This window comes from Agelaius phoeniceus, chromosome 35, assembly GCF_051311805.1.
Source record: "Agelaius phoeniceus isolate bAgePho1 chromosome 35, bAgePho1.hap1, whole genome shotgun sequence".
Taxonomy (NCBI): domain Eukaryota; kingdom Metazoa; phylum Chordata; class Aves; order Passeriformes; family Icteridae; genus Agelaius; species Agelaius phoeniceus.
In genome coordinates this window covers 990,375-1,012,847 of record NC_135299.1, presented here as the reverse complement: position 1 = coordinate 1,012,847, position 22,473 = coordinate 990,375, and the positions used below count along the sequence as shown (strand labels likewise).

The window sequence follows — 22,473 nt, the reverse complement described above, 5'->3', positions numbered from 1 at the left end:
TGGAAATTCCTCTCCTCGCCAGGCTGTTCATTACAAGCAAAAAGCTCAGAAATGGGATTTTTTTAATGATCTTGACAAAAATCAGCCCAGTGACCCCGAAGAGCCCCAAACCTGCTCAGATCTCTCCTGCAAGAGGCCCCAGGCAGTTCCTGGGTGTGGAATTCCTGAGTTTCACCCCAAATCTTTTGGGTCAAAACTCCTCTTTTTGCCTCTGTGGATGGCAAAGCTTCTCTTGGAGAAATTATAACTCGAAAAGATTTTTAAAAACAGCTTTAAAAAAGCCGTTTTGGGGCAGAATTTGAGTTTTAAACCCTCCAAGCTTCAAGTGCAGCAGCTGCCAGTTGTGGCCAAGCACCAAAACATTGGCAGGGGAAATTCATTAAGGAGGATTGGGGGATTAAAGAGGATTTTCCACCCAAAAGTGCCCTTTGAGACGCTCTCCTAATGATGGGGGCTCTGCACCAAGGGTTTGGGGTCAAATCTTTCCCCTCCTGGTGCAGCCAAGCAGAAAATTCGGGGGTCCCTCCTGGGGGCAGCCCCCCCAAAAAACCCCCCAGGATCCTTGGAAAAGTGGGATGGGGCTGGGGGCAAAGAGGGGAAAAGGGAATGAGGGGAGACCCCCAGAAAATCGGGATTAAACCCAGCCAGGAGGGGAAGAAAACGGAGAAAAAGCAAAGTTTGGGATTTCTTCCTTTTCCTAAAAAAAAAGGGGAAAACTCAGTGGGAATTGGTCACCAGGGAAGGAGGTTGGGATTGGGATTCTGGGCATGGTCCCAGCTGGGAACAGGCACCTGGTTGAGTTCTTCCCCCCTCATTTTCCCCCAAAAATTCCTGGGAAGGGCTGGGAAAAATGGGATTTTTCAGCCTGGAGAAGGGAAGGTTCCAGGGTGACCTTTCAGGAGAGCTGGGGACAGACCTGGGACAAAGGACAGAGGGACAGGACATGGGGAGCGGCTTCCCACTGGGATCTGGAGGTTTAGGTGGGATTTTGGGAAGGAATTCCTCCCTGTGAGGGAAGAGAGGCCCCAGGATGGAATTCCCAGAGGATTCCCCATTGCTGGGGAGGGGCTTTAGCATCCCCCCAACCCATTCTGGGATTCTGCGGAAATCCATCAGCAGAACAGGGATTTTTGGGCAAAAAACACCACAGGAGCAACTCCAGCAGAGCACTGGGTTTAGGACAAATCCAGAGCTTTTCTTTAAAAAAAACAAAGGACAGCACATGGAAAGATCCAAATCAGGTTTATTGAAGAATTCAGCCCTACAAATGCTGCAGGGGCAGGAATCTCTTGCTGGAAAAGGGAGCAAAGTGTGCATTTTGTGCCACTGTCACCCGAAAATCCAGTAATTTTTCCACTGAGGAAGAAGGATCCCCTCCCATGTAGCTGTGTCTGGCTCCCGGATCCCATGGGAAAGGAGGGCTGGAATTCCAGAAAAAAACCTCCCCAAAGGGGCAAAATGCCAAAGGGCTGCGGGGGCCGGGCTGGCAGCTGGGCTTTGCTCGGGATCGCGGCTGGCAGGAATGTCCAGCTCCCGGCAGGGAGGCCTTGGAATCCCAGCCTCCCACAGAACCCCCTCCAGTCCCCGCTGCTTTGGGAAGTGGAGCACAAAAAGCAGCAAATTCCCGGATTTCAAACCCCAGGGAAGAGCCTCTGGATGCCAAAGGGGTCGGAGCCACAGGGGGAAAATGAGGGAGAAGTTTATTCCAAAGACTTGGGTTCCTTTGCCTCCTTCTAGGGTGTAACAGGGGCTCATTCCAGGCGGGAATTCTCCCTTTTTTGGGGTCCTGAGGTGCTGCCACCATTGAGCAGGAAAACAAACTCATTTCCCCTGAAAAAAATAAACCCATTTACTCTCAAAAATTAAATCCATTCACCCCAGAACACCCTTTCGGTGCCGAGCTTCCAGAACAGGTGCAAACCACTGCAAATCTCCGGGATTGCAGCCCTCGGCTGAGGAGGGAAAGTTCCAGATTCCTGGGCAGGAGGAAGGGAAGGAGCAGCCCTGGGGGGTGTCGGGATTGTCCCTGCAGAGCCCTCAGGGCGTCCCCCGGGCCGGGGCCGTGGAGTTGGAGCTGCAGTCCAGGTAGTGGAAGGTCTCCAGGGCGCTCTGGGCGCTGTGGCCAATGTAGGAGAGCTTCACCGAGGTCCTGGCAGGGCAAAGGGACAGCCCAACAGGTTTGGATTCATCACAGACTCCTCTTTTCCTCAAAAAAACCCCCCCAGTTCCTGTGGGTTTTGGTGAAAAGGGGGGGATGGCAGGAATTGCAGCCTCTGGAAGGAGCCGTGTGCTCCACCCCATATTTACCCATCCTGGGCTGGGTTAAAACCTGACCCTGAGGTGGATTTGGGGGAAAATCCAAGTAGGACTTTCTCCCTGGGGCCCGAATCCGTGGCTGGGATTCCCTTGGGATTCAGGAGCCACAGAACAGAATCTTTAAGGTGGGAAAAGAGTTACAAGAACCCAGAGCAGGAGCAGCACCCACCTCATGAGGATCACGATGTTGTGGACCTTCACCTTGGGCAAAGTGCAGAAAAAACTGGAAAAGATCAAGGAAATTGGTCAGCAAGTGAGAAACTTGAAGAATTTGGGATTTTTTGGCAGCTCCTGCTGGTATTTTTCACTTTGGTGTTAACAAAACCATCTCACAGCACCTTGAGAAAATTCCTGGCAAAGGAATTGAGTAGGAAAAGTGATTTACAATTAATTTCCCAAATTTTAATCAAAGTAGCTCCACCCGTCTCCCTCCCCAGGTATCTCCAAGGAGCAGTAAATCCTTACTACACATAGGACAGGGATCCACCCAGCTCTGCCTTCACGGTGAAATTCACCTGCAACAGAGCGGAAAAATCAGATTTCAGTGCAGCTCCATCACCTTTCAACCCCATTTCTGAGGGAGTGCACAGAGCAAAAGCAGCTGTGGCCCCTGGGCACTGAAATCACGAGGTGACCTCTCCCAGTCAGTACCAGTTTGTCCCTCAGGGGCTGGATGCTGGAGACATTGGTGAGCTGCTGCCTGCCCACCACGGTGTTCATGTACTGCACCTGGCTGCTCAGGCTGCTCACTGCCACCGAGTAGAAGTTGGAATTCCTGATCCTCAGGGTGGCCTGGAGGGGACAAAAACAGCCCTGACCTCGCTGGCTCGTTCCCCTGGGGATTTGTTTTCCCAAATCCATGGAAACTTTACCGTGATGGCCAGGAGGACAGCGGAGTTTTTCCTGTCAAACCACACCTGGACCACTTTGATGCCATCATCGTCCACCAGCACCGAATGGGGGAACAGGAAGAAGACCCCCAGGCCAGACAGCAGCAGGCAGAGCAACACTGAGAGCAGCACATAGAGTTTCCTGGGAAAAAAAAAATCCATAAAAATTAAATTCTTCACCTCCTCTGCAAGATTAGTTTCTTAAAAAACAACCCCATCCCCTGTTTGGTTTCCTTGGAAGAGGCACCCAAGAGCGGCTGTCGCATTTTTCATATCAAAATGGCTCAAAAATCCTCCCTTTGCACATTTGGGGTTGGGCAATGAGCAACCAAAGCAGCATTTTGGGGTCTTTTTGCAGTTGCTCCCAAAACTCCAGTGAGGGGATGGAAGGTGGGAGTGGGTTCGTGGTACTCATGGTAGAAATATTTAAAATCACACTTTAAACCCTATATTTTGGGGTGAAAACAACCGCTAAAGCAATAAAAGAACTCCTCCCTTACGTTCTCTGAGGACGAAGCCGTTGGTCACCATAGGGGATCAGAGCCACCAACTCGTTCATCTGCTCTGGGAAGCAAAATAGGAATAACACATAAAAAAGTGACCTTTTATGGGAATAACACATAAAAAGTGACCTTTTTTTTGCTGTTTAGAGCTGGATTTTGGGGTGTTTACGCCCCAGAGCAGCAGCCACCTGTGGGGATGCAGCCGGTGCCTTGACAGGTGGGGCAGGTGGCACTGTCCTGGCCCATGAACTCCATGTAGGGGATCTTGGCCCCGTCCTGCACGGGCTCCTGGCTGACCAACACCTCCTCATCCTCCTCATCCTCGGCCTTCCTGTGTCTCGGGGCGGCGCTGGCAGCAGACAGGGAACGCACAGAGCCCATGGTGGCGGTGATGGGGACGGCCGTGTCACCTGGGACAGGCGGCAGGAGCAGCTCTGGGCTGTTAAAGGGGGTTTTGAGCCATTTCTAAGCTACGGTCCCAAGGCCATCACAAAGTGTCCCCATCCACAAGGGCTTCCTTGGAGGAGGGGACACCTTGATGGGCTCCATTTCCAGCCGCCCAAAACCCAGCGCTGCCCAGGCACCCCCTCCTCCACAGAGAGCAGCATCTCCCCGCCCCAAAACACAGCTCCGGGGCTCGGTGCGTCCCCTCAGGAACAGCCCAGAGCCCCTGAGAGCCCCCGAGAGGAACAGGCCCCGCTGCGGACCCCACCTCAGAGACTCCCTCATCCTCAAGGTCCCCCTCCCTCAGGAACCGCCCTTTGAAGACGCCCTCTCTCATTGACCCCCTCCCTCCGGAATTTCCCCTTCACAGACTCCCACCCTCGGGACCCCCCTCCCTCAGCGCCCCCTGTCCCGCCGCGCCCCTCACAGACCCCTTCCCTCAGCGCTCTCCGCCAGGGGGCGCCCCTCTGCCGCCGCCGCCGTGGCCCCGCCCCCGGCCCCGCGCGCAGCCGCCGTCGTTATGGCAACTGCGCGAGACGGGGTGGGCGGGGGCTCGCCGTGACCCCGCCCGTTGCTCCGCACGTGAGATGGGCGGGGTTATTCATACCGCGCCCACCTGATCGATAGCACGTCACAAGGGAGGAGGGGTTTAGAGAGCCACGCCCCATCGTTTCATCCAAAGCGCACGCGCCAATTATCAGGGGTGGGGAGGCTGACCACACCCTTCATTTGCATATGATGGGCGTGGTCAGAGTCGCGCACGCGCGGAAGCAAGGCGTGGTTCCGGTTGGGCGTGGCAGGGTGTGGCAGGGCGGGGCGTGACGTAAATCGCGCGCGTGCGCGCGGCGGGGGCGTGCCGTCCGGAGCGCGCATGCGAGGGGGAGGGGGGCCTACAACCAGTATGGAGCTCATGAGCCCCAGTTTGGGGGTTCCTGTCCCAGTATGAGCCCCTCAGACCAGACTAGGGCCGCACCAGCGGGAGAGCCCTGCTCCCGGCACGGAGCGGCCCCACACCGGGACGGAGCCGTCCCGAGCGCTCCGAGCCCCCCTGTCCCGGTACGGAGCGGTCCCGAGCACTCCGAGCCCCCCTGTCCCGGTACGGAGCCGTCCCGAGCGGTCCGAGCCCCCTTGTCCCGGTACGGAGCGGTCCCGAGCACTCCGAGCCCCCCTGTCCCGGTACGGAGCCGTCCCGAGCGGTCTGAGCCCCCTTGTCCCGGTACGGAGCCGTCCCGAGCACTCCGAGCCTCCCTGTCCCGGTACGGAGCGGTCCCGAGCGGTCTGAGCCCCCCTGTCCCGGTACGGAGCGGTCCCGAGCGGTCCGAGCCCCCCCGTCCCGGTCCAGCCCAGCATCACCTCCAGCCCCCCTCAATTTCTGGGGAAACGCCCCCAGGCCATTCCCTCCCACCTCCCCCTCAGATCCGACAGCTCCCGGGTCCGTTTTCCTTCAATAAATTCCCTACCGTGGGACTTTTTCCCAGCGCACCCCAGAGAAAACCGATGGAAAACGAAATCCCTCCCTCTCCCAGTCACCCAAACTATCAAAATCAAATTCACGGCAAAATTTAAATATTTTGTGAGCTCCAGAGGCACCGCCTGCCCGGCCTGTGCGTGTCCCATGGAAATTTTATGGATCATTTCTTCTCTCCTTCCCAGGAGCGAAATTTCAGGCGGGAGGAGAATTCCCGGCTCTCCTTCCTTCCCGCGCCGTCCCGGGGGCTGTGGCATGAAGAAGGGCTGGAAAAGGAGAAGGGAGTGGGATTGGGAAAAGAGAAATCCCTGCCAGTCCCTTGGGATGCGCTGCGGGATGAGCTCGGCCCTGCAGAGAATTCCCAGAGCAGGAAAAGAACCGAAAATTCCCCCCACAGCCTCCTCTCGGCTCCTATCGCGTCCTGGGCTGGATCCCGGTGTTTTTACCAATTTTTTTCTGCCCCCAAACCCAGCGGGAATGGGCGGAAGGGGAAGAAGCCCCTTTTCCACCCAGCAGGCGGGATTGTGGAAGCGCTTCCCGGGAAATCTCTGCTCTCCCGGGATGGGGCGAGCCCGGACCCACCCCCGGAGGAGCTCCGGGATGAGGGAGCGCTGCTCCAAGGACAGGGAAATACCGGATTGAGGCTTTCCCCTCTTTTCCGTGTGTCCTTCAGGGATTTCTGAGCCCTGGAATGGGATCGTGGAATCGCGGGATTTTTTGGGAGGGACCTTGGAGCTCATCCAGCTCCGTTTGTCCTACACGTGCCGCCCTCCCAGGTGCTCCAAGCCCCGTGCAGGGACAATTCCGGGGTGGCAGTGACGATCCGAAAGGTCCCTTCCGAGCCCAAACCATTCCATGAAGATCTGGAGATCCCACTTCCTGCCACTCCACATCCCCGGGCCATCCTCCTCCTCCTCTCCCAGCCCCGCCGATCCCATTTTCAAGGCTGGAGCAGCTTCAGGGATTAAATCCTCCCGAATCCTGCCCGTGCCGGCTGTCCCGGGGATGCGGAGCAGAGCCGGGATTTGGCCCCAAACCCCTCGTGCCGTGTGGATTGAGGGCAGAAAAGCAGCAGGGAATCAGGAGAGAGGGAGGGAATTTAAACCCTCCTCGGCCTCAAACTTTCCCCGGAGCTCGGGGGGCACAGATTCCTGCCGGGAAAAAGTTAAAAATTTGAATGGAAAATGCGTCCCGCTGGTCTGGTGCATGGCTGTGTCAGTGGGGAAAAGCCTTGGGAGATTTTTGGGACTTTTTTTGGCACGGAAAGAGATCATGGAAAGATCTCAAAAACATCGGGATGGGGATGAGCAGCTTCCACCACTCCCCACCCTTCCGAAATCCTTCCGCGCCACGAAATTGCCTCTGATGAGCTCCCATTTCTTCCCAGACGTTGTTTTCCCCTCCTCAGCCTCATTAAATCAATTTAAAGGCGATTTCGAAGCGTTTTCCCCACGCAAACCGCGGCGGCTGAACCCGGTGCCCGCGGCTGCGGGGGCTCTGCTGCGCCGGGGGCTCGTTTGCTCCCGGGATTTTGGGTTTAGGGGACACCCGATAAACCCTGGAGCAGCAGCAGCAGGGGTTCTCTGGGAGCTCCTCTCGCTGCTTTATTCGGTGCTGCAGGTGGCTGCACCCCGGCTGGGGATTTGAGGAAGGAAAAGGGGAAATTGCCTAATATCCCGATTTTTTAGACTGGGGGTGGAGTGTGCCCAATCCTTGGGTTGGGGTGGGCTGAGCCAGCTCTGCCAAAAATCCCACATTCCAAGTCACCAATAAGAGGATTTTGGATGGTCAAGGTCGGTTCTTGCTCTGTCCCAAGTACTCTCAGATCCTTCAGGAGCAGCCAAATCTAGGTGTCCTGCGGGTCCCCAGGCTGGGATCACCCTCGGGGTCTGTGGGGACAGCGGGAGCAGCCGGAGCCTGCAAAGAGCCGGGAGTGCTGGGGGCGGCACTCCGGTACCGGCGGCGTTTATTCTGTCCCGGTGCAGCTCACCGGGCTTTCGGGAGGGGTGGCAGCCCCCGGAGCACCGGGCGTTGGCACCCCAAGAGTGCCCTGTCCAGCGGGGCACTCCCGGTGGGGCAGAAGGGTCGGGTGGGCAGCGGGAACGGGGTGGGCAGCAAGGATAGGGTGGGCACCGGATGATCAGCAGGGACCGAGGGGCAGCAAGGACACGGTGGGCAGCAGGGCCGGGTGGGCAGCGGGGCCGGGACCCTCCCGGAAAGCCCCCGCGCTACCGGGAGCCCACGTGCAACGCCACGCCCCCTTCACCGCGACCACGCCCATCTCTGGCCTTATATGGCGGCTGTGGGCGGGACCAAGGCGGTGCCGCGCAGGCAGGGGCGGGGCCGGGGGCGCCGGTTCCCGTCAAAAGGCGGCAGCGGGAGGGGCGGGGGTGGCAGCGGGGTCCGGGCTCAGGTACCGGGGGACACTGGGGACACCGGGGCCGGGGCTCCGGTACCGGACAGTGGGGTTCAGGTGCCGGACAGGGGGACAGCGGGGCTCAGGTCCCGGACAGGGGACACGGGACACCGGACCCGGCCAAGCCCAGCCCTTCCTTGCGCCCGCCGCGCCTCCGGTGCTCCCCGGGACACGGGGGTGGCCGCTGCGGGCGAACCAGGGGGGTGTCCGGGGCTCCGGGGCCGGTGCGGGCGCCCCGCGGGTGGCGGGATGGGTCCCGGCTCCCGGGCTGTCCCCGGCGGCAGCAGCGACACGGGCCGGGCGCTGGGGCTCCCCGGTGCTTCCTGGTTTGGGGTTCCGGTGCTGGTTTGGGGTTCCCGCGTGTGTCTGACCCCCCCGGTGCCCTGGGAGGGGTCGGGGGTCCCCTGCGCCCCCCCGACTCCTCGTGAGCCCCTAAACCGGGGGGTCTTGGGGCTTTACCTGCTAAAATTCGGATCCCCCTTGGGGTTGGGGTGTCCCCGTCCCGTTCTGGGGGTGGCTCCTGGTTTTGGGGGGCTCAGCCCCGAACACCCCCAGAAATCCGGGAGTTCTGGGGCGTTCCGGGGGGTCCCCACATCCCGGAAAGGCACCGCTGTCCTCCCCCCCTCTGGGGCGCCCCCTTTTTGGGGGGCCCTCGAAATCGGGAAATTCCGGGGTGCCGCGGGGTGTTAATGTGAATTTAGGGCTTCCTGTAAAGTGATTTTGGGGTTCTTGGCGGCCGTGGGAGCGTTCATGTGAATTTAGGGTTTCCTGTAAGGTGATTTTAGCGTTTCCTGTAATGTTGATTTTGGGGTTTCTGGCTGCTCTCAAGATTAAGCACCCCAATTAAACCCGCGTTCGAGCTCCCAATTCGGTATTTTTTGGGGGGGGTTTGGGCCCCCCGACACGGCATTAATCACCTCATTTTTGATTCCCCAGTGCCTTCCCATATTTTGGAGGATCCCGAGCCGTGCCAGCCCCAGGAAAATCAAGGTACGGGGGGATTTTTATGCACCAGGAATTGAGGGATCCTCCCCTGGGCATCCCAAAAGAGTTTTTGGGGCGGTTTGGGGTCGGCAGAGGCGGCTGAGCCGCTCCTTCCTCTCCTTTTCAAGGCTGGAGCTTTGAGAAAAGTTGGGTGTTTTTACTCGGAAAGAGGTTTTCGGGAGAAGCGACGTTTTTGCGGCGTCTCCTCCTCCTCCCCCGGAGCCGCCCGTGACTCATCTTCCTCCGGCTGGGGAAGGAGCCGCGGCTGCGGCGGGACACGAAAATCCCGGGAAATTGCGGTTTAAATTGCGGTTAAACCCGGGAAAAATCCAGGGAAACCAAGGAGAGCAAAAAGCCAGGGAGGTGATGGGGAAAGCAAGGTGTGAATGGAGCGAAAATCCCGGGAAATTGGGGTTTAAATCCAGGGAAGTGATGGGGAAATCAAGGGTAGCAGGAATCCCAGGACATTAAGATTAAATCCAGGGAAATCGGGCAGTAAGGGGAGAAAAGTCCAGGGAAATTAAGATTAAACCCAAGGGTGAATGGAGAGAAATCCAGGGAAATATGGGGAAACCAAGGGGAGTAAAAATGGTGTAAATAAAGTTAAATAAAGTTTAAAAAGCCCTGAAGTTGGGCTGGACCTGGTGGAAGTGGGGTGAAATAAAGGGGAAAAATTGCCAGGGTGAGATTGGGTTCCCTCTGGAGTCCTGGAGCAAGGAAAATCTGGGATACGATGATGCAGATGATGATGAGGATGATAGGAGATGTCTGCCCCAGATCTGCAGGGCGTGACCAGATCAGGACTGAGATGTCGTAGCAATAACAAAAATCCCAAAAATCAGTTTTTTCCCAGGTAAAAACACGCCTGGGGTTGCGGCTGGGGTTTGTTTCCCTGAATCCTGCTGTGTTTAAGGAGGAATAAATGGAAAATCCAGGTATTTTTTCCCCATTTAATGGCTAATCCTGCTCCAGAGAATAATTTTTAACTTCTTGTGGCCGAGCCAAAGCAAAGCCAGCCTGGCCTGAGCTCCCTGAGGGGAAATTCTGGAATTGTCAGGGATTGAGAGAGGGAAAATCCCAGTTGGAGGTGGGCTAGGATGGAAATAGGAGCCTAAAAAGGAGAGGAACGGGAATGGAAATGGTTCTGGGAATTAAAAATCAAATAAATTCAGGGAGATGATGGTGAGAGGAGCAAAAAATCCAGGGAAATTTTGAGGAAAGCAAGGGGAGCAAAAACCCAGGGAAATTCGGATTAAACTGAGGTGTGGATGGAACAAGAACGTGCCAGGGGCAGCAGTGCCAGGATGTCCCCGGTGCCACCCCCTCACCTCCAGCCTCTGCTGACTCAGCTCCTCCTTGGGCCCATTCCTCTTATCTCGGCCCTTATCAGCTCAACCCTCGCCCTTTTTCCCCGCTAATAAACGGAAAAGGGTGGAAAACAACACCTGGATTTTCATCCGGGCACCCAAAGGCGTTTCCTCCTTCCCAGGAACGCCAGGAGCTGCTCCAGGCTCTCCTGGGCAGGGATTCTCCTTGCCTGGAGCTGTTCCTCATCCTGTTCCTGCTTCCCCCCGGGTGGGAAAGGGGATTTCTGGCACACGAAGCCTCCCTTATTTTTCTCTGGAAAAGTCTGAGCCGTTTCCTGAGGGTTTTGCCACCTTCTCCGTGCCCCAGGCGTGGCTGCTGCTCCAATTTCCCAATTCCAGGCGGCAACGGCTCCGGCTGCTGCATCATCCCCCTCCTCCTCCTCCTCCTCCTCCCTCGGGCAGGTTGAGCTTCTGGGGAATGAGAATCCCCTTTTCCTGGACAGGGATTTGGGCTCTTTGCTGCCCCAGGGAGCTCCCTACAATCCATTCCTGCTCCCAGATATCCCTCCCATCCCCGAAATCCCCGGCTCCAGAGCCTGGCAGGGCCCAGCTCTATGTTCAGGACTTGTCCCCTGGCCCTGGGCTCACCTGGGAGGGGACAGCAAATCCCAGATTTCCTGGGAATTGCCACAGCTGGGAATCACCTGCGTGGCTCCACACCTTCCCAGGGCTCTTCTGGGGCTGTTTCCAGCACAAAACGAGGATTTTACTCCTCAGTATGGGGCTGGTGCTGCCCTTCCACCTCTCCTTTGGGAATTTTTCCATAGGGAGAGCCCTTCCCAGCACAGTTTTGCTGGAATTATGGGGTCTTTTCCCATTTCCTCCTGGTGTCCTATGCCTGAGGGAGTCCTGGGCTCTACAATCCCTTCCTGAAGGGCCGGGACCCTCTAAGAATTCCATGGAAAAACCTGGATTTGTGTCCTGCTGCTGCCCAGGGTGGCCCTGGGTACACTGCCTGGGACAGGGCACAGAAATTGGGGTTTTGGGGCTGTTTCATTCCTGGAGAGGCCCCGACCCCACGTGGGATCCCAAGGCCGTGGACTCCAGGCTCTTCCTTGGAATCCTGGAAAATCCCAAATTGGGATCGTCCACTCCAACCCCTGGCCCTACACTGGACACAAAAATCCCAAATATCCCTGAGGATTCTGCACAAACTCCTTGAGCTGCAGCAGCCTCGGGGCCCTGACCATTCCCTGGGAAGCTTTTCCACCCTCTGGATGAGGAATTTTCCCTAAAATCCACCCTAAACCTTCCCAGGGATGCTGTCCCAGCAGCTTCAGATGATCCTTGCTCCAGTCCCAGGAATTAAGGTTGAAATTCCCCAAATTCCAGCTCCTCTCCCCAATCCCTGTTTTCAGGGCAGATTTCAGGAGCATTGTGCTGGAATTTTGCTGGAATTTTGCTCCCTCTGGGGCAAAAAAAAAAAAAAAAAAAAAGCCCCAAGGGAGGCTGGAAATGGGTAAAAAAATAAAAATCCACGTTGAAAATTCCTGTGAGTTGTGTTTTCCCGGGGTGGCTTTCTCTCTCCGGAGGGTGACGGAGCAAAAACCTGTTTGGGAATATTTCGAAATCCAGGGAGAAGCTCCGGAGGAGTTCTGGAATTTCCCACAAGCAGGGGCAGCTTCTGCCTGTCAGCCTTCCCTGGATTTTGTCTGGGATGTGAGAGGAAGGAATTGGACAGCCTGGGATTAGGGATTAGGAAATAAAGGAGCAAGGGGAAGGATTTGGGGCCGGAGGAGGGAATCCAGGAAGGGTTCAGGAGACACAAGGGGAGATTCTGTGGGGAAAATTCCCATTCCTGCATTTTTTTGAGTTTTTCCTCAGAAAAGGGGGAAAGCTTCTCCATGGAATGACCACAGTGGTGCTGGAGGGATCTTTTTTTGGGGTAAAATCCCGGGAAAAGCTGGGCTCAGTTGGATTTTCCCATTTAGAAGGAGCAGTGGGATGTGTTTGGAGCCCAGGGAACGGCAATCCAAGGGGTTAACCTGGAATATTCCCAATTTTTTATGGGAATATTGAGAGAAAACCAGGATCTGTGGATCCCAAATTCCTCACCCCAGCGTTCCCTCCTGTGCCAGGGCTGGGAGCTCTGGAGTTGCCAGGCTCGTTTTTCCCAGCTGGAATTCCCAGGGTGTTGGATCTGTCCTTGCTCTTTGCTCTGATTCCGTTGGGAAACTTTCACCCCTTCCCTCTCCCGGCTTTCCACGGATTTTTATTCATCTGGAATGTCCCAGTGCAGGCGCTCCTGTGGGGTTTTGGGAATTCTTTGGGGATCCCCAGCCCAGCCCCAACCCCAAGGCCCAAATGAAAACAAAATTCCAAAGGAATTAAAGGAATGAAGGTGAAAATCCAGGCTTTGGTTGGGAATGGTGGCAGAGGAGAGCTGGGAATGCTGTCCCAGGGAATTCCCCAAAATCCTCCTCAGGAATCCCTGGAAAACAGCCCCAAAGCAGAGGGAATAATTTAATTGGGAGTTTAATGGGATTTAATGGATTTAAAGGCACAGCTGGAATTTGGGAATGGGCGGGCTTGGAATGGGAAAAAAATCACTTTTTTTTTTTTCTCCTTTTTTAAAGGAAAACATTCCAGTGGCACCAGGTATTTTTAAGTGAGCCTCTCTCAATCTCAGAGCCTTCCCAGCATTCCAGAATCCCAAAAATCTACCAGAATTGTTTTGGGTGGTTTTAATGCCCAGAGCCAACGGGGAATAAAAATTCCTTGCCCAAACCAGGGGGGGGAATCCAAGGTGAATTTTCGGGATGATTTTTAGGCCAAAACCCCCGGCTTTGGCCCGGGTCAGGCGGGATTAAAAGCAAATCCATGACCAATGCTATTTCCCCTGCCAGGCATGGAGCCGGGCGCCTGCAGCACCTCGGGGGCCGAAGGCGCCGGGGAGAGCGAGCGCGGCGCGCCCCGGGTCTGCGGGGTCTGCGGGGACAGAGCCACCGGCTTCCACTTCAACGCCATGACCTGCGAGGGCTGCAAGGGCTTCTTCAGGTGCGCCTGGGCCTCGGGGAGCGCCCCGTCCCAAAAACAACACCCGGGGATCCCAGGGGGAAACCAACGGGGTGCTGGAGATCCAGGTGGTACCGCACTCCCATGGTGTAAAGGGGGGGGAAATTGTTTGGTTTTTTTGTGGGATGGGGTTTTTTCCCCTGTTTTTCCAGGGTTTTTCATGGATCTGGGAGCTTTGCACCCCCCCCATCCCAAAAAACCCTGGGAGTCCCAATGGGAAACCAACAGGGTGCTGAAATAGGCCTGGAATTCCCGGTGGTACCGCATTCCCATGGTGTAAAGGGGGGGGAAATTGGTTTTTTGTTTTGTTTTGGTTTTTTTTTTGTGGGATGGGGTTTTTTCCCCTGTTTTTCCAGGGTTTTTCATAGATCTGGGAACTTTGCACCCCCCCATCCCAAAAAACCCTGGGAGTCCCAATGGGAAACCAACAGGGTGCTGAAATAGGCCTGGAATTCCCGGTGGTGCTGCATTCCCATGGTGTAAAATGAGGGAGAATCGTTGATTTCTTTTGTGGGATGGGCTTTTCCCCTTTTTTTCCAGGGTTTTTCGTGGATCTGGGAGCCTTGCAGTGCTTCAGGACAAGGGGGGAGTGTGGGAAAACTCCCCTGGGGTCACAAATTGGGATTTATCCCCAGCCCTAAAATCTCAGAAAACTTCCCAAAATCCAGCATTTCCAGGGAATTCTGCTGTCCCCCTTGGGAATTCTGGGTCACCCTGGGAATTCTGCCCCCATCCCCACTCCCCCCTGGAGCCCTCCCCACCTCCCAGCACGAATCCTTCACTCCAGGCCAGGAATGAGGCTTGGAATTCTCTATTTTTAGCCCCTGGGATCCCAAATCCGCCTGGGAATGGGTGGCTCAGGAAGGTTTTCATGGAATTCCAGCCCAGCCCGGCTCCGGTGTCACCCTGGGAGCCTCTGGAGCCACCCAAGCTGCAATTTTCATTCCAAACCTGGAATTTTGGCCTGCCCCGAGCCCTGGGAATGTTTTTCCCTGCTCCAAGGCCTCGTTGTTTGTGCATTCTCGGCCTTTTCTTGGGGTTTTGTGGAAAAAAATAAGCTTTTTGTGCACCAAGATTTGGAATTTTGGGGTGTCCAGGGCTGAATTCCAAGCCCTGGGATTGTGTTTCCCCACTGGGAGCAGCAAAATTCCAAAGGTTTTGGAGGAATGGGGGGAAACAGGGCCCTGCCATCCATTTTTCTGGGATGAATTCCCAAAAATCCCAAATTCCTGTCAGGAAAAGGCAGAGTGCAGCCACTTTGTTTACCTCTCCCTTTCTAAAAGCAGCTTTTAATTCCTGGGGCTGCAGCCCGAGGGAACCTTGAAGATTTTTACCCAGATTTGATTCTTTTACCCATTTTAAAATATTTTACTTTATATTTTACTAAATATTTTATTTTGTTACCCATATTTGATATTTTAGCCCATATTCGACATATTTTACCCCTATTTAATATTTTTTTACCCATTTTTTTATCTGAGTATTGGCCTTGGGCACTTGCAGGGATGGGGCAGCCACAGCTTTTCTGGGAATTCTATTCCAGGGCCTCACAGGGAGGAATTTCTTCCCAATATCCTATCTACCACCTTTTTCCCGGGAAACTCTGGCTCTGACCCTCTGTGCTGGGAAGATTCTGATCATTTTTCCTTGGATGTTTCTGCCCTTGACCCTTTGTCCTTGGGGTATTTTGGCTCAGACCCTTTACCCCAGGAAGATTTTGCCTCTGACCTTTTGTCCTGGAAGGTTCTGACCCTTTTTCCTTGGAAATTCTGGCTCTGGCCGTTATTCCTTGGAAGGTTTTGGCTCTGCCCCGTTGTGCTGGCAGGCTCTGACCCTTTTGCCTGGGTTATTTTGGCTCTGACCCTTTGTCCTGATGGCTCCACGTTCCCATTCCGCTGTGGTTTCCCTGCAGCTCAGGGTTGTCATTTTCAGGCTCCTTTCTCTGTGTCCTGCAGCGAGAATTCCTCTCCCTGCACACCCAAAATGTGCTCGGGCCAGTTCTGCCAGCAAAGCCGGGCTTAGGGCGGCTGGGTTTAAACCACACAGCCCCAGCTCGGGTTTATTTTGCTGCCGGGGGAGTTTCTCTGCAATCCTGCAATCCTTCCACCCTCCCGGCCTTAAAAATCCCTGTTTAAACCCAAAACCTTCTTAAACTTACATGCTGGACTGGGCTTAGAGCAGCCTGGTTTAGTGGAAGGGGGTCAAGCTGGGGTTAAGGTCATTTCCCCCAAACCATTTTGGGATAAACCCTTGGGTGTTTCCCTGGGGGAAATTTTCCTTTTCCAGCAGTGTCTGAAGCTCCCAACTTGGCTGATGTTTGCAGCATCAGCCAAACCAGCAGGAACGGAGCCCAAAAAAGGGTTTTTTGTCCCTTTTCCAGGAGGAGCATGAAGAGGAAGGCCATGTTCACCTGTCCCTTCAGCGGGGAGTGCCACATCACCAAGGACAACCGGCGGCACTGCCAGGCCTGCCGGCTGAAACGCTGCCTGGACATCGGCATGATGAAGGAGTGTGAGTGTGCGAGGGCTGGGAGTGTGAGTGTGCAAGGGCTGGGAGTGTCCAGCCCAGGGAATGCTCATGGGGCCCTGGCTGTGCCTCTGCCACCTCCCTGGTGCCAGGGCTGCCGGCTGAAACGCTGCCTGGACATCGGCATGATGAAGGAGTGTGAGTGTGCGAGGACTGGGAGTGTGAGTGTGCAAGGGCTGTGAGTGTGAGTGTGCAAGGGCTGTGAGTGTGCGAGGGCTGTGAGTGTGCAAGGGCTGTGAGTGTGAGTGTGCAATGGGTGTGAGTGTGAGTGTGCAAGGGCTGTGAGTGAGTGTCCAGCCCAGGGAATGCTCACGGGGCCCTGGCTGTGCCTCTGCCACCTCCCTGGTACCAGGCCTGCCGGCTGAAACGCTGCCTGGACATCGGCATGATGAAGGAGTGTGAGTGTGTGAGGGCTGGGAGTGTGCAAGGCTGTGAATGTGAGTGTGCAAGGGCTGTGAGTGTGAGTGTCCAGCCCAGGGAATGCTCACGGGGCCCTGGCTGTGCCTCTGCCACCTCCCTGGTGCCAGGGCTGCCGCTGGGAACCTCCCAGGGATGCAAAGGGCAGGGGAAGCAGCGGGTAATGATTGAGAGGAGCTGGTTTAATGATTCCTTCCCATCCCGGAGTTGTGTCCTCATGGATTCTCCTGGGGTTTTCTTTGAGGAAAATCAGCTCCATGGCTCCCAATGGCTCTGAAAAGTTTCTTTTCCAGCATTTTCCATGCTCCACAGGGAGAACTGGATGAGCTCCCCCATCCCCATGGAGCCAGGTTGGGCTTTTCTCTTCTCCCTCTGGGATTTTTTTTTTCTGACCCTTTTTTCCATGTGGGACAAAGCAGGGACTTAAGTCAACAGCAGAGGGAATTAAAGTGGTTTTTAAGCCCAGTCCAAACACACAAATGTGGCCCAAATGTTTGTTTTCTCCGGGTGTATTTAGAGATAAGTGGCTTTTAAAAATAAAGCGTGTTTGAGGTGCTGGGGAGAAGCTGGGTGCTCCTGGAGAGCTCCAACCTAACATTTTTTGCTGGGAGATTGTGGCCAGGGTGTCCATGGAGCTGGAAATTCAGGCTATGGAAGCAGGGCCCTTTCCCTGATGTGCTAAACAGGGTGCAAACAGAGCCTGATGTCACCCCAGGGCCTCCAGAAAATCAGAATTTGGAGTGTTTGTGAGGGAAAAAATGCTTACATTCTCAAAGATCCTGATGGGAATCCCTGGATTTTATTCTTTGGGATTGGCAGGTTGATGAGGGAGGAAAAGGCCACATCCCACCCTGGCTGTCCCCAGATTCTGGGGAGTTGTCCCTGTTTTTTGAGGAGCCCCTAATGAAGGAAGTGCTTTCATTTGTACCAGCAGTAATTAATTACCCAGGAAGGGCTAGCAAGTTGTTGGGCAGCAATTCCAGGAGGTTTTCTTCAGGTTTTCTCCACGTTTTCCACACAGGAGTTAACGTGTAAACAGCCCCGTTAGCAAATCCTGCCTGCATTAACCAAAACTGACCCAGACAGGCTAAAAATAGCTAAAAATGGACTTTGCCGCTGGAAAAATGAGGGAGGACGAAGGGTTGGGGTTATTTTTAGGTGGAAGAAGGGAATCGGGAAGGTTTTGAGGCCTTGTTTTCCACAGGGTGTTGGAATTCAGGGCTGGGAATGTGGGGTAGGGAGGAAGAAGAGGAAGAGGAGCAGGGCAGACCCTCGAGCTGGGGATAATTTGGACTCTTCCCCACCTCTGGAATTTGGGGTTGGTCCCAGTTTGGGGCAGGAGGAGCTGGGTCTGGCCAGCTGAGGGGTTTGGTGACCCCAACTCTCCCAGCCCCGTGCCAGGCCCAGGTCACCACGTGGCATTTCCAGCCCCCAGCTTGGGCAAATATTTGTGGTTTTCTGCCTGTCTGGGGACAAGCAGGGCAGAGAAAACCCCTCCAGGCCTTGGGGTTTGGGAGTTCTCAGCCAGGGCCTGTCCCCTCCTCACACGATGGCCTGGGAAATCCGGCCTTTCCCACTTTCAGGGAATTACCCCTTCCCTGCCTTCTTCCAGCTGCCTGCAGCTGAGGAAGGGGTGTCTGTCCCTCAGGGATGTTGAGGCTCCCTTGGGTCCTTCCCTAATAATCCCTAAAAATGGGATTTTTAACAGCTCCTGCTCTTTGTGCAGCGCCGGGGTGGGTGAGCCCGAGCAGGCCCCTGTGGATCTGATGCTTTTTGTGATAAAAACTGGCAAGGGGAAATGGCAAAATCCTCATTTTCCTCCCTGATGGTGGAGGTGGGAGTGACCTTTCGGCCCCTCCTGAGGTGTCCCAGGCCCCTGTGAGGTTGTGCAAGGCTGGGGAATGGAAAATGGAGAATGGAAAATCGCCCTTGGCCAAAGGAGCAGGCGAGGCCGAGGCCTCCTTGCCTCGAGCTCCTCCCGCTCACCTCTCGCCCCAAATTCCACCTTGACCCTCCCAGCACGGGGTTCCTGCACCAGAAAACTCAGAAACAGCCCCTGGAGTGTCCCTGCAGAAAGGGCTGAGGAAAGGGAACTCCTTTTTCCTTTCCTCCTCCTCCAAAACAGAGCTTTGAGGGGGCTCTGCTGTGACCCCAGAGGTTTCTGCAGCTCCCCGCTGCCTTTGTCCCTTACAGCCCCTCTGAGGCTGCTCAGGGCTTGCAGTAGTTGATAAAAAAGTGAAGATTTGAGCCCAAATTGCCCTCAGCTGCTCCCTTTCCCTGAGCAAACAGGCCCAGCCTTGCGTGGAGCCCAACCTTTGGCCGCTGCTGAGCGCTGCCACCCCAATAAAAGCCATAAATCCCCAGCCCTGAGTGCCTTGACCTTAAAAATCAGATTAAATCTGCCCTGAAGCAGCGCTGGACACCCCTGGTGGCAGCTGGGAGCCGAGAGTTTCGGGATTTGAGAGGGCTGAGCAAACAGGGAGGGAGCAGAGCGGCCACGGGGCACGGCTGGCATGGCCTCGGTGCCCCCAGAGCCTCCCCTGAAAGCAGCAAAACCTCCTGGGCACAGCAGGAAACTGGGGCCAAGCTGTTGGAGGGGCACAAAGGGATTTTCCAAGGGCTGGCTGTGGCATCCAGGGGTCGTTCCAATCCCTGATTCCACCCCTTTTCCTCTCCCAGTCATCCTTACGGACGAGGAGGTGCAGAGGAAGAGGGAGATGATCTTGAAGAGGAAGGAGGAGGAAGCCCTGAGGGAAAGCCTCAAACCCAAACTCTCAGAGGAGCAGCAGAAAGTCATCGACATCCTGCTCGAGGCCCATCGCAAAACCTATGACCCCACCTACGCTGACTTCACCAAATTTCGGGTAATGACCCCAAAAAATATCTTTCATCCTTCAAATTCCCCCTGCAAAATCCACAGACCCCTCTGCCAGCCCCGTTCCTCAAGGAGTTTTCTCTGTTTTCTCCCCCAGCCCCCTGTGAGGAGCCACCCCAGCAGCAGAGGGGCCACAAAATCCTCGTCCCTACTCACCCAGGACCTGTCCTCGGAGGATTCCTCGGATCTCTTCGGCTCCGAGGCCTTCAGCACATTCCCAGGTGTGCCCCAGCTCCTCCTGGCCCCAAACTGGGATTGGCAGCCAGGGAGGGACCCCAGGACCCACCTTGGGCTGGAGGTGACGCCTTAAACCACCCCAAATTCCAGGGGAGGGGATGGGCTGTGCCAGAGCCCAAATCAACCCCAGCACAAGGGTCTGCCCTGCTCCTCTTCCTCCTCTTCCTCCTCATCCCACATTCCCCGACTGGGATCCCAAACCAGCCCTGAATCCCAACACCCTGTGGAGAACCTGGCCTCAAAAGCCCCCAGATTCCCTCCCCTCACCCCTCCAGGGGTCAGGGGGTCAGAAATGCAGCCCCTCGACCCAGATTTGGGGTTCCAGAGCCTCTGTTCAGCTCTGGGGGCTCACTGGGGTGCTCAGAGCGTTTCCCCCTGCAGACCCCACGGAGCCGCCGCCGTTCCCCAGCCTGGGGCTGCGGGAGGAGCAGGACGAGAGCTCCTCAGTGAACCTGGAGTTCTCCCAGCTCTCCATGCTCCCACACCTGGCTGACTTGGTCAGCTACAGCATCCAGAAGGTGATCGGCTTTGCCAAGATGATCCCGGGATTCAGGTGAGGCTGCGGATCCCACATCTGGTGTGTCCTGCTCCTGGGAATCCCGTGCTGCCCCTCCCAGCCATTCCTCAGCCCTGTTCCCTTCCCAGCTCTGCTCTCTGTCTCTCCCCCTCCCCGGGGTTCTCCCCTTTTTCCAATACCCTGGAAAACACACACAGATTCCACCCAGAGCCCCTGCAGCACCCAAGGGGCCCAGGAGGGGCCTTGGGCTCTGTTCATTCTAAGATTTGGGACCAAAATGCACATGAAAAAAACCTTGGAATGGGAATTCCTGGGGAGGGAGCCTCAGCTGAGGGCCTGGTGAGCACCCTGGGGGTGGCAGCTCCTCCTGGCCCTGTCCTGTGTCCCCTGTGTCCCCTGAGCACCCCGACCCCCACCCAGAGGGCAAATCCTCCTGCAGGGATCTGTCTGTGGAGGACCAGATCGTGCTGCTCAAGTGCAGCGCCATGGAGGTGATCATGCTGCGCTCCAACGAGTCCTTCACCCTCGAGGACATGTCCTGGACCTGCGGCAGCAGCGACTTCAAGTACAAGGTCAGCGACGTCACCCAAGGTAAGGGAGCCCCAGCCCCAAATCCTGAAATTCCCTGACTTTCCTCCTGCTGGCCCTTCTCTGCACCTGGTTGAGAATGGGGGTGAGTCCTGCCCCAAATTCTGGGGGTTTGGGGGTGACAAGTGGTGCTTCAAGGTCTGCAGTGGCGCCTCAGTGTCTCCAGTGCCACCTCCTCAATGGCCCCAGTGCCACCCCCATGTGTATGAAAAAATCCCCATCCAAAGGGAAAGATCCCCTTCCAGAGGAAAAGAACCTTTTCCAGAGCCCCCCTGAGGCCCCGTTCTCTCTGCAGCCGGGCACAGCATGGACCTGCTGGAGCCGCTGGTGAAGTTCCAGGTGGGGCTGAAGAAGCTGAACCTGCATGAGGAGGAGCACGTGCTGCTCATGGCCATCTGCATCCTGTCCCCAGGTAGGGACAGACCTACCCCGAATCCTAAAAACCCACAAAAGGGAGGGGAAAAACCCATAAGTACAGCTGACCCTAAAAAGGGATGAAAGGAAGGGAAACCCCCCGACCATAAAAAGGGACAAAAGGGAAGGGAATTATCCCAAACCCTAAAAAGGGGTGAAATGGAAGGAATCCCCCCAAACCCTAAAAACCCACAAAAGGCAGGAAATCCCCCCAAAGCCCTAAAAAGGGGTGAAAGGGAAGGGAATCATCCCAGACCATAAAAAGCCCCAAAAGGCAGGGAATCCCCCAGACCCCTGTCACCCCCCAGCAGCGGGGGCTGCCCTGAGCGCTGCCCGTCCCGCAGACCGGCCGGGCGTGCGGGAGCCGCTGCGGGTGGAGGCGCTGCAGGAGCGGCTCTCGGAGGTGCTGCAGAGCTACATCCGCGCCCGGCACGCCGCGCCCGGCGGCCGCCTGCTCTACGCCAAGATGATCCAGAAGCTGGCGGACCTGCGCAGCCTGAACGAGGAGCACTCGCGGCAGTACCGCTGTCTGTCCTTCCAGCCCGAGCACAGCATGCAGCTCACGCCGCTGCTGCTCGAGGTCTTCGGCAACGAGATCTCCTGAGCGCCCGCACGGCAGGAGCGGCCCCGCAGCCCCGCGGGACAGGGAACAGCGCTGGGTGTGCGGGAGGAGCTGAGCCCGGGCAGGGGTCGGGGGTTGGTCCCCGCAGCTGGTGGTGCATCCCTCCGCGGGTGTTTGGGGCCGGGCTGCCCCGAATCCCTTCTTGTTGCGAATGTATGGAAGGGCAAGTGCCAGGAGATGAACTGGGATGAGCCAGGGGCAGCCGAGAAAGCCCCGAGGGCGGAAATGTCCTCGACCCTCAAAGGGAAGAGCAGGACGAGCTTTGTTTGCACTCCCTGGGAAGGGGGGAGCAGGGGCATCTCCAGGAGACGCCCCCACTTTGGAGCTGGACCCCTCTGCGGGATGGGGTGATGACTGCTGGGATGGGACAGGGACCCCAGTTCCAGCTTGGCCTCCTCCCTCTGCCATGTTCTGAAGGCGGCTCCAGGCCCTTGTACCCACCCGGAGCAAGGGGGCTTTGGGAGCTGGGGGGCTCCAGAGCCATGGGAAGAGCCATGACAGCCTCCCCGGGCCACGAGCAATGGTCAGAGGGTCCCCGGTGTCCGGAGGGTCTCCGGCTCGGGCCAATAAACTCCTGCTTGGGCAAACCAACTCAGCGCCAGGCTCGTGTGTCCGTCCATCCATCCATCCATCCATCCATCCATCCATCCATCCATCCATCCATCCATCCATCCATCCATCCATCCATCCATCCATCCATCCATCCATCCATCCATCCATCCATCCATCCATCCATCCATCCATCCATCCATCCCTGTCTCTCTGACCATCCCTGGGTCCCCGGGGCCGTGCAGGACCCCGTGTGTGTCAGCCCCGGAGGTTTCCGTGTGTCCTCGTCCCTCGATCCCGGTCCCGCCCGCCAGAGGGCGCTCGC

At 56.4% G+C, this 22,473-nt stretch overlaps 2 protein-coding genes across 3 annotated transcripts; one reads left to right on the top strand and one right to left on the bottom strand.

Moving 5' to 3' along the window:
- Nucleotides 1-1,225: 1,225 nt before the first annotated feature.
- Nucleotides 1,226-4,718, bottom strand: TMEM106C (transmembrane protein 106C). Of its 2 annotated transcripts, none has more exons than XM_077192779.1 (8): nucleotides 4,585-4,718; nucleotides 3,898-4,148; nucleotides 3,707-3,770; nucleotides 3,189-3,348; nucleotides 2,968-3,108; nucleotides 2,782-2,831; nucleotides 2,486-2,539; nucleotides 1,226-2,149 (listed from the first exon to the last, which is right to left on the bottom strand). In XM_077192779.1, exons 2-8 carry the CDS (start codon nucleotides 4,088-4,090, stop codon nucleotides 2,038-2,040), a joined length of 774 nt encoding a protein of 257 aa, XP_077048894.1. In that variant the 5' UTR covers nucleotides 4,091-4,148; nucleotides 4,585-4,718; the 3' UTR covers nucleotides 1,226-2,037. The 2 variants fall into 2 exon arrangements, with proteins under 2 accessions (XP_077048894.1, XP_077048895.1); XM_077192780.1 differs by having other exon boundaries at nucleotides 1,226-1,830.
- A 4,258-nt stretch (nucleotides 4,719-8,976) lies between these two features.
- On the top strand, nucleotides 8,977-22,432 carry VDR (vitamin D receptor). Its single transcript, XM_054649198.2, has 9 exons — nucleotides 8,977-9,027; nucleotides 13,235-13,385; nucleotides 15,784-15,914; nucleotides 19,026-19,210; nucleotides 19,319-19,442; nucleotides 19,840-20,011; nucleotides 20,415-20,566; nucleotides 20,859-20,975; nucleotides 21,322-22,432. Exons 2-9 carry the CDS (start codon nucleotides 13,237-13,239, stop codon nucleotides 21,579-21,581), a joined length of 1,290 nt encoding a protein of 429 aa, XP_054505173.1. The 5' UTR covers nucleotides 8,977-9,027; nucleotides 13,235-13,236; the 3' UTR covers nucleotides 21,582-22,432.
- Nucleotides 22,433-22,473: the final 41 nt, after the last annotated feature.

Bases quoted from the DNA above. Each gene is read 5' to 3' on its own strand.
- TMEM106C (XM_077192779.1), bottom strand. From the start codon at position 4,090: ATGGGCTCTGTGCGTTCCCTGTCTGCTGCCAGCGCCGCCCCGAGACAC. The intron at 3,109-3,188 runs GTAAAGTTTCCA...TGTCCCCTCCAG, and splicing joins CTGTCCTCCTGGCCATCACG to GCCACCCTGAGGATCAGGAA. The intron at 2,150-2,485 runs GTGGGTGCTGCT...TTGCCCTGCCAG, and splicing joins AACATCGTGATCCTCATGAG to GACCTCGGTGAAGCTCTCCT.
- VDR (XM_054649198.2), top strand. From the start codon at position 13,237: ATGGAGCCGGGCGCCTGCAGCACCTCGGGGGCCGAAGGCGCCGGGGAG. The intron at 15,915-19,025 runs GTGAGTGTGCGA...TTCCTCTCCCAG, and splicing joins CATCGGCATGATGAAGGAGT to TCATCCTTACGGACGAGGAG. The intron at 20,976-21,321 runs GTAGGGACAGAC...CCCGTCCCGCAG, and splicing joins CATCTGCATCCTGTCCCCAG to ACCGGCCGGGCGTGCGGGAG.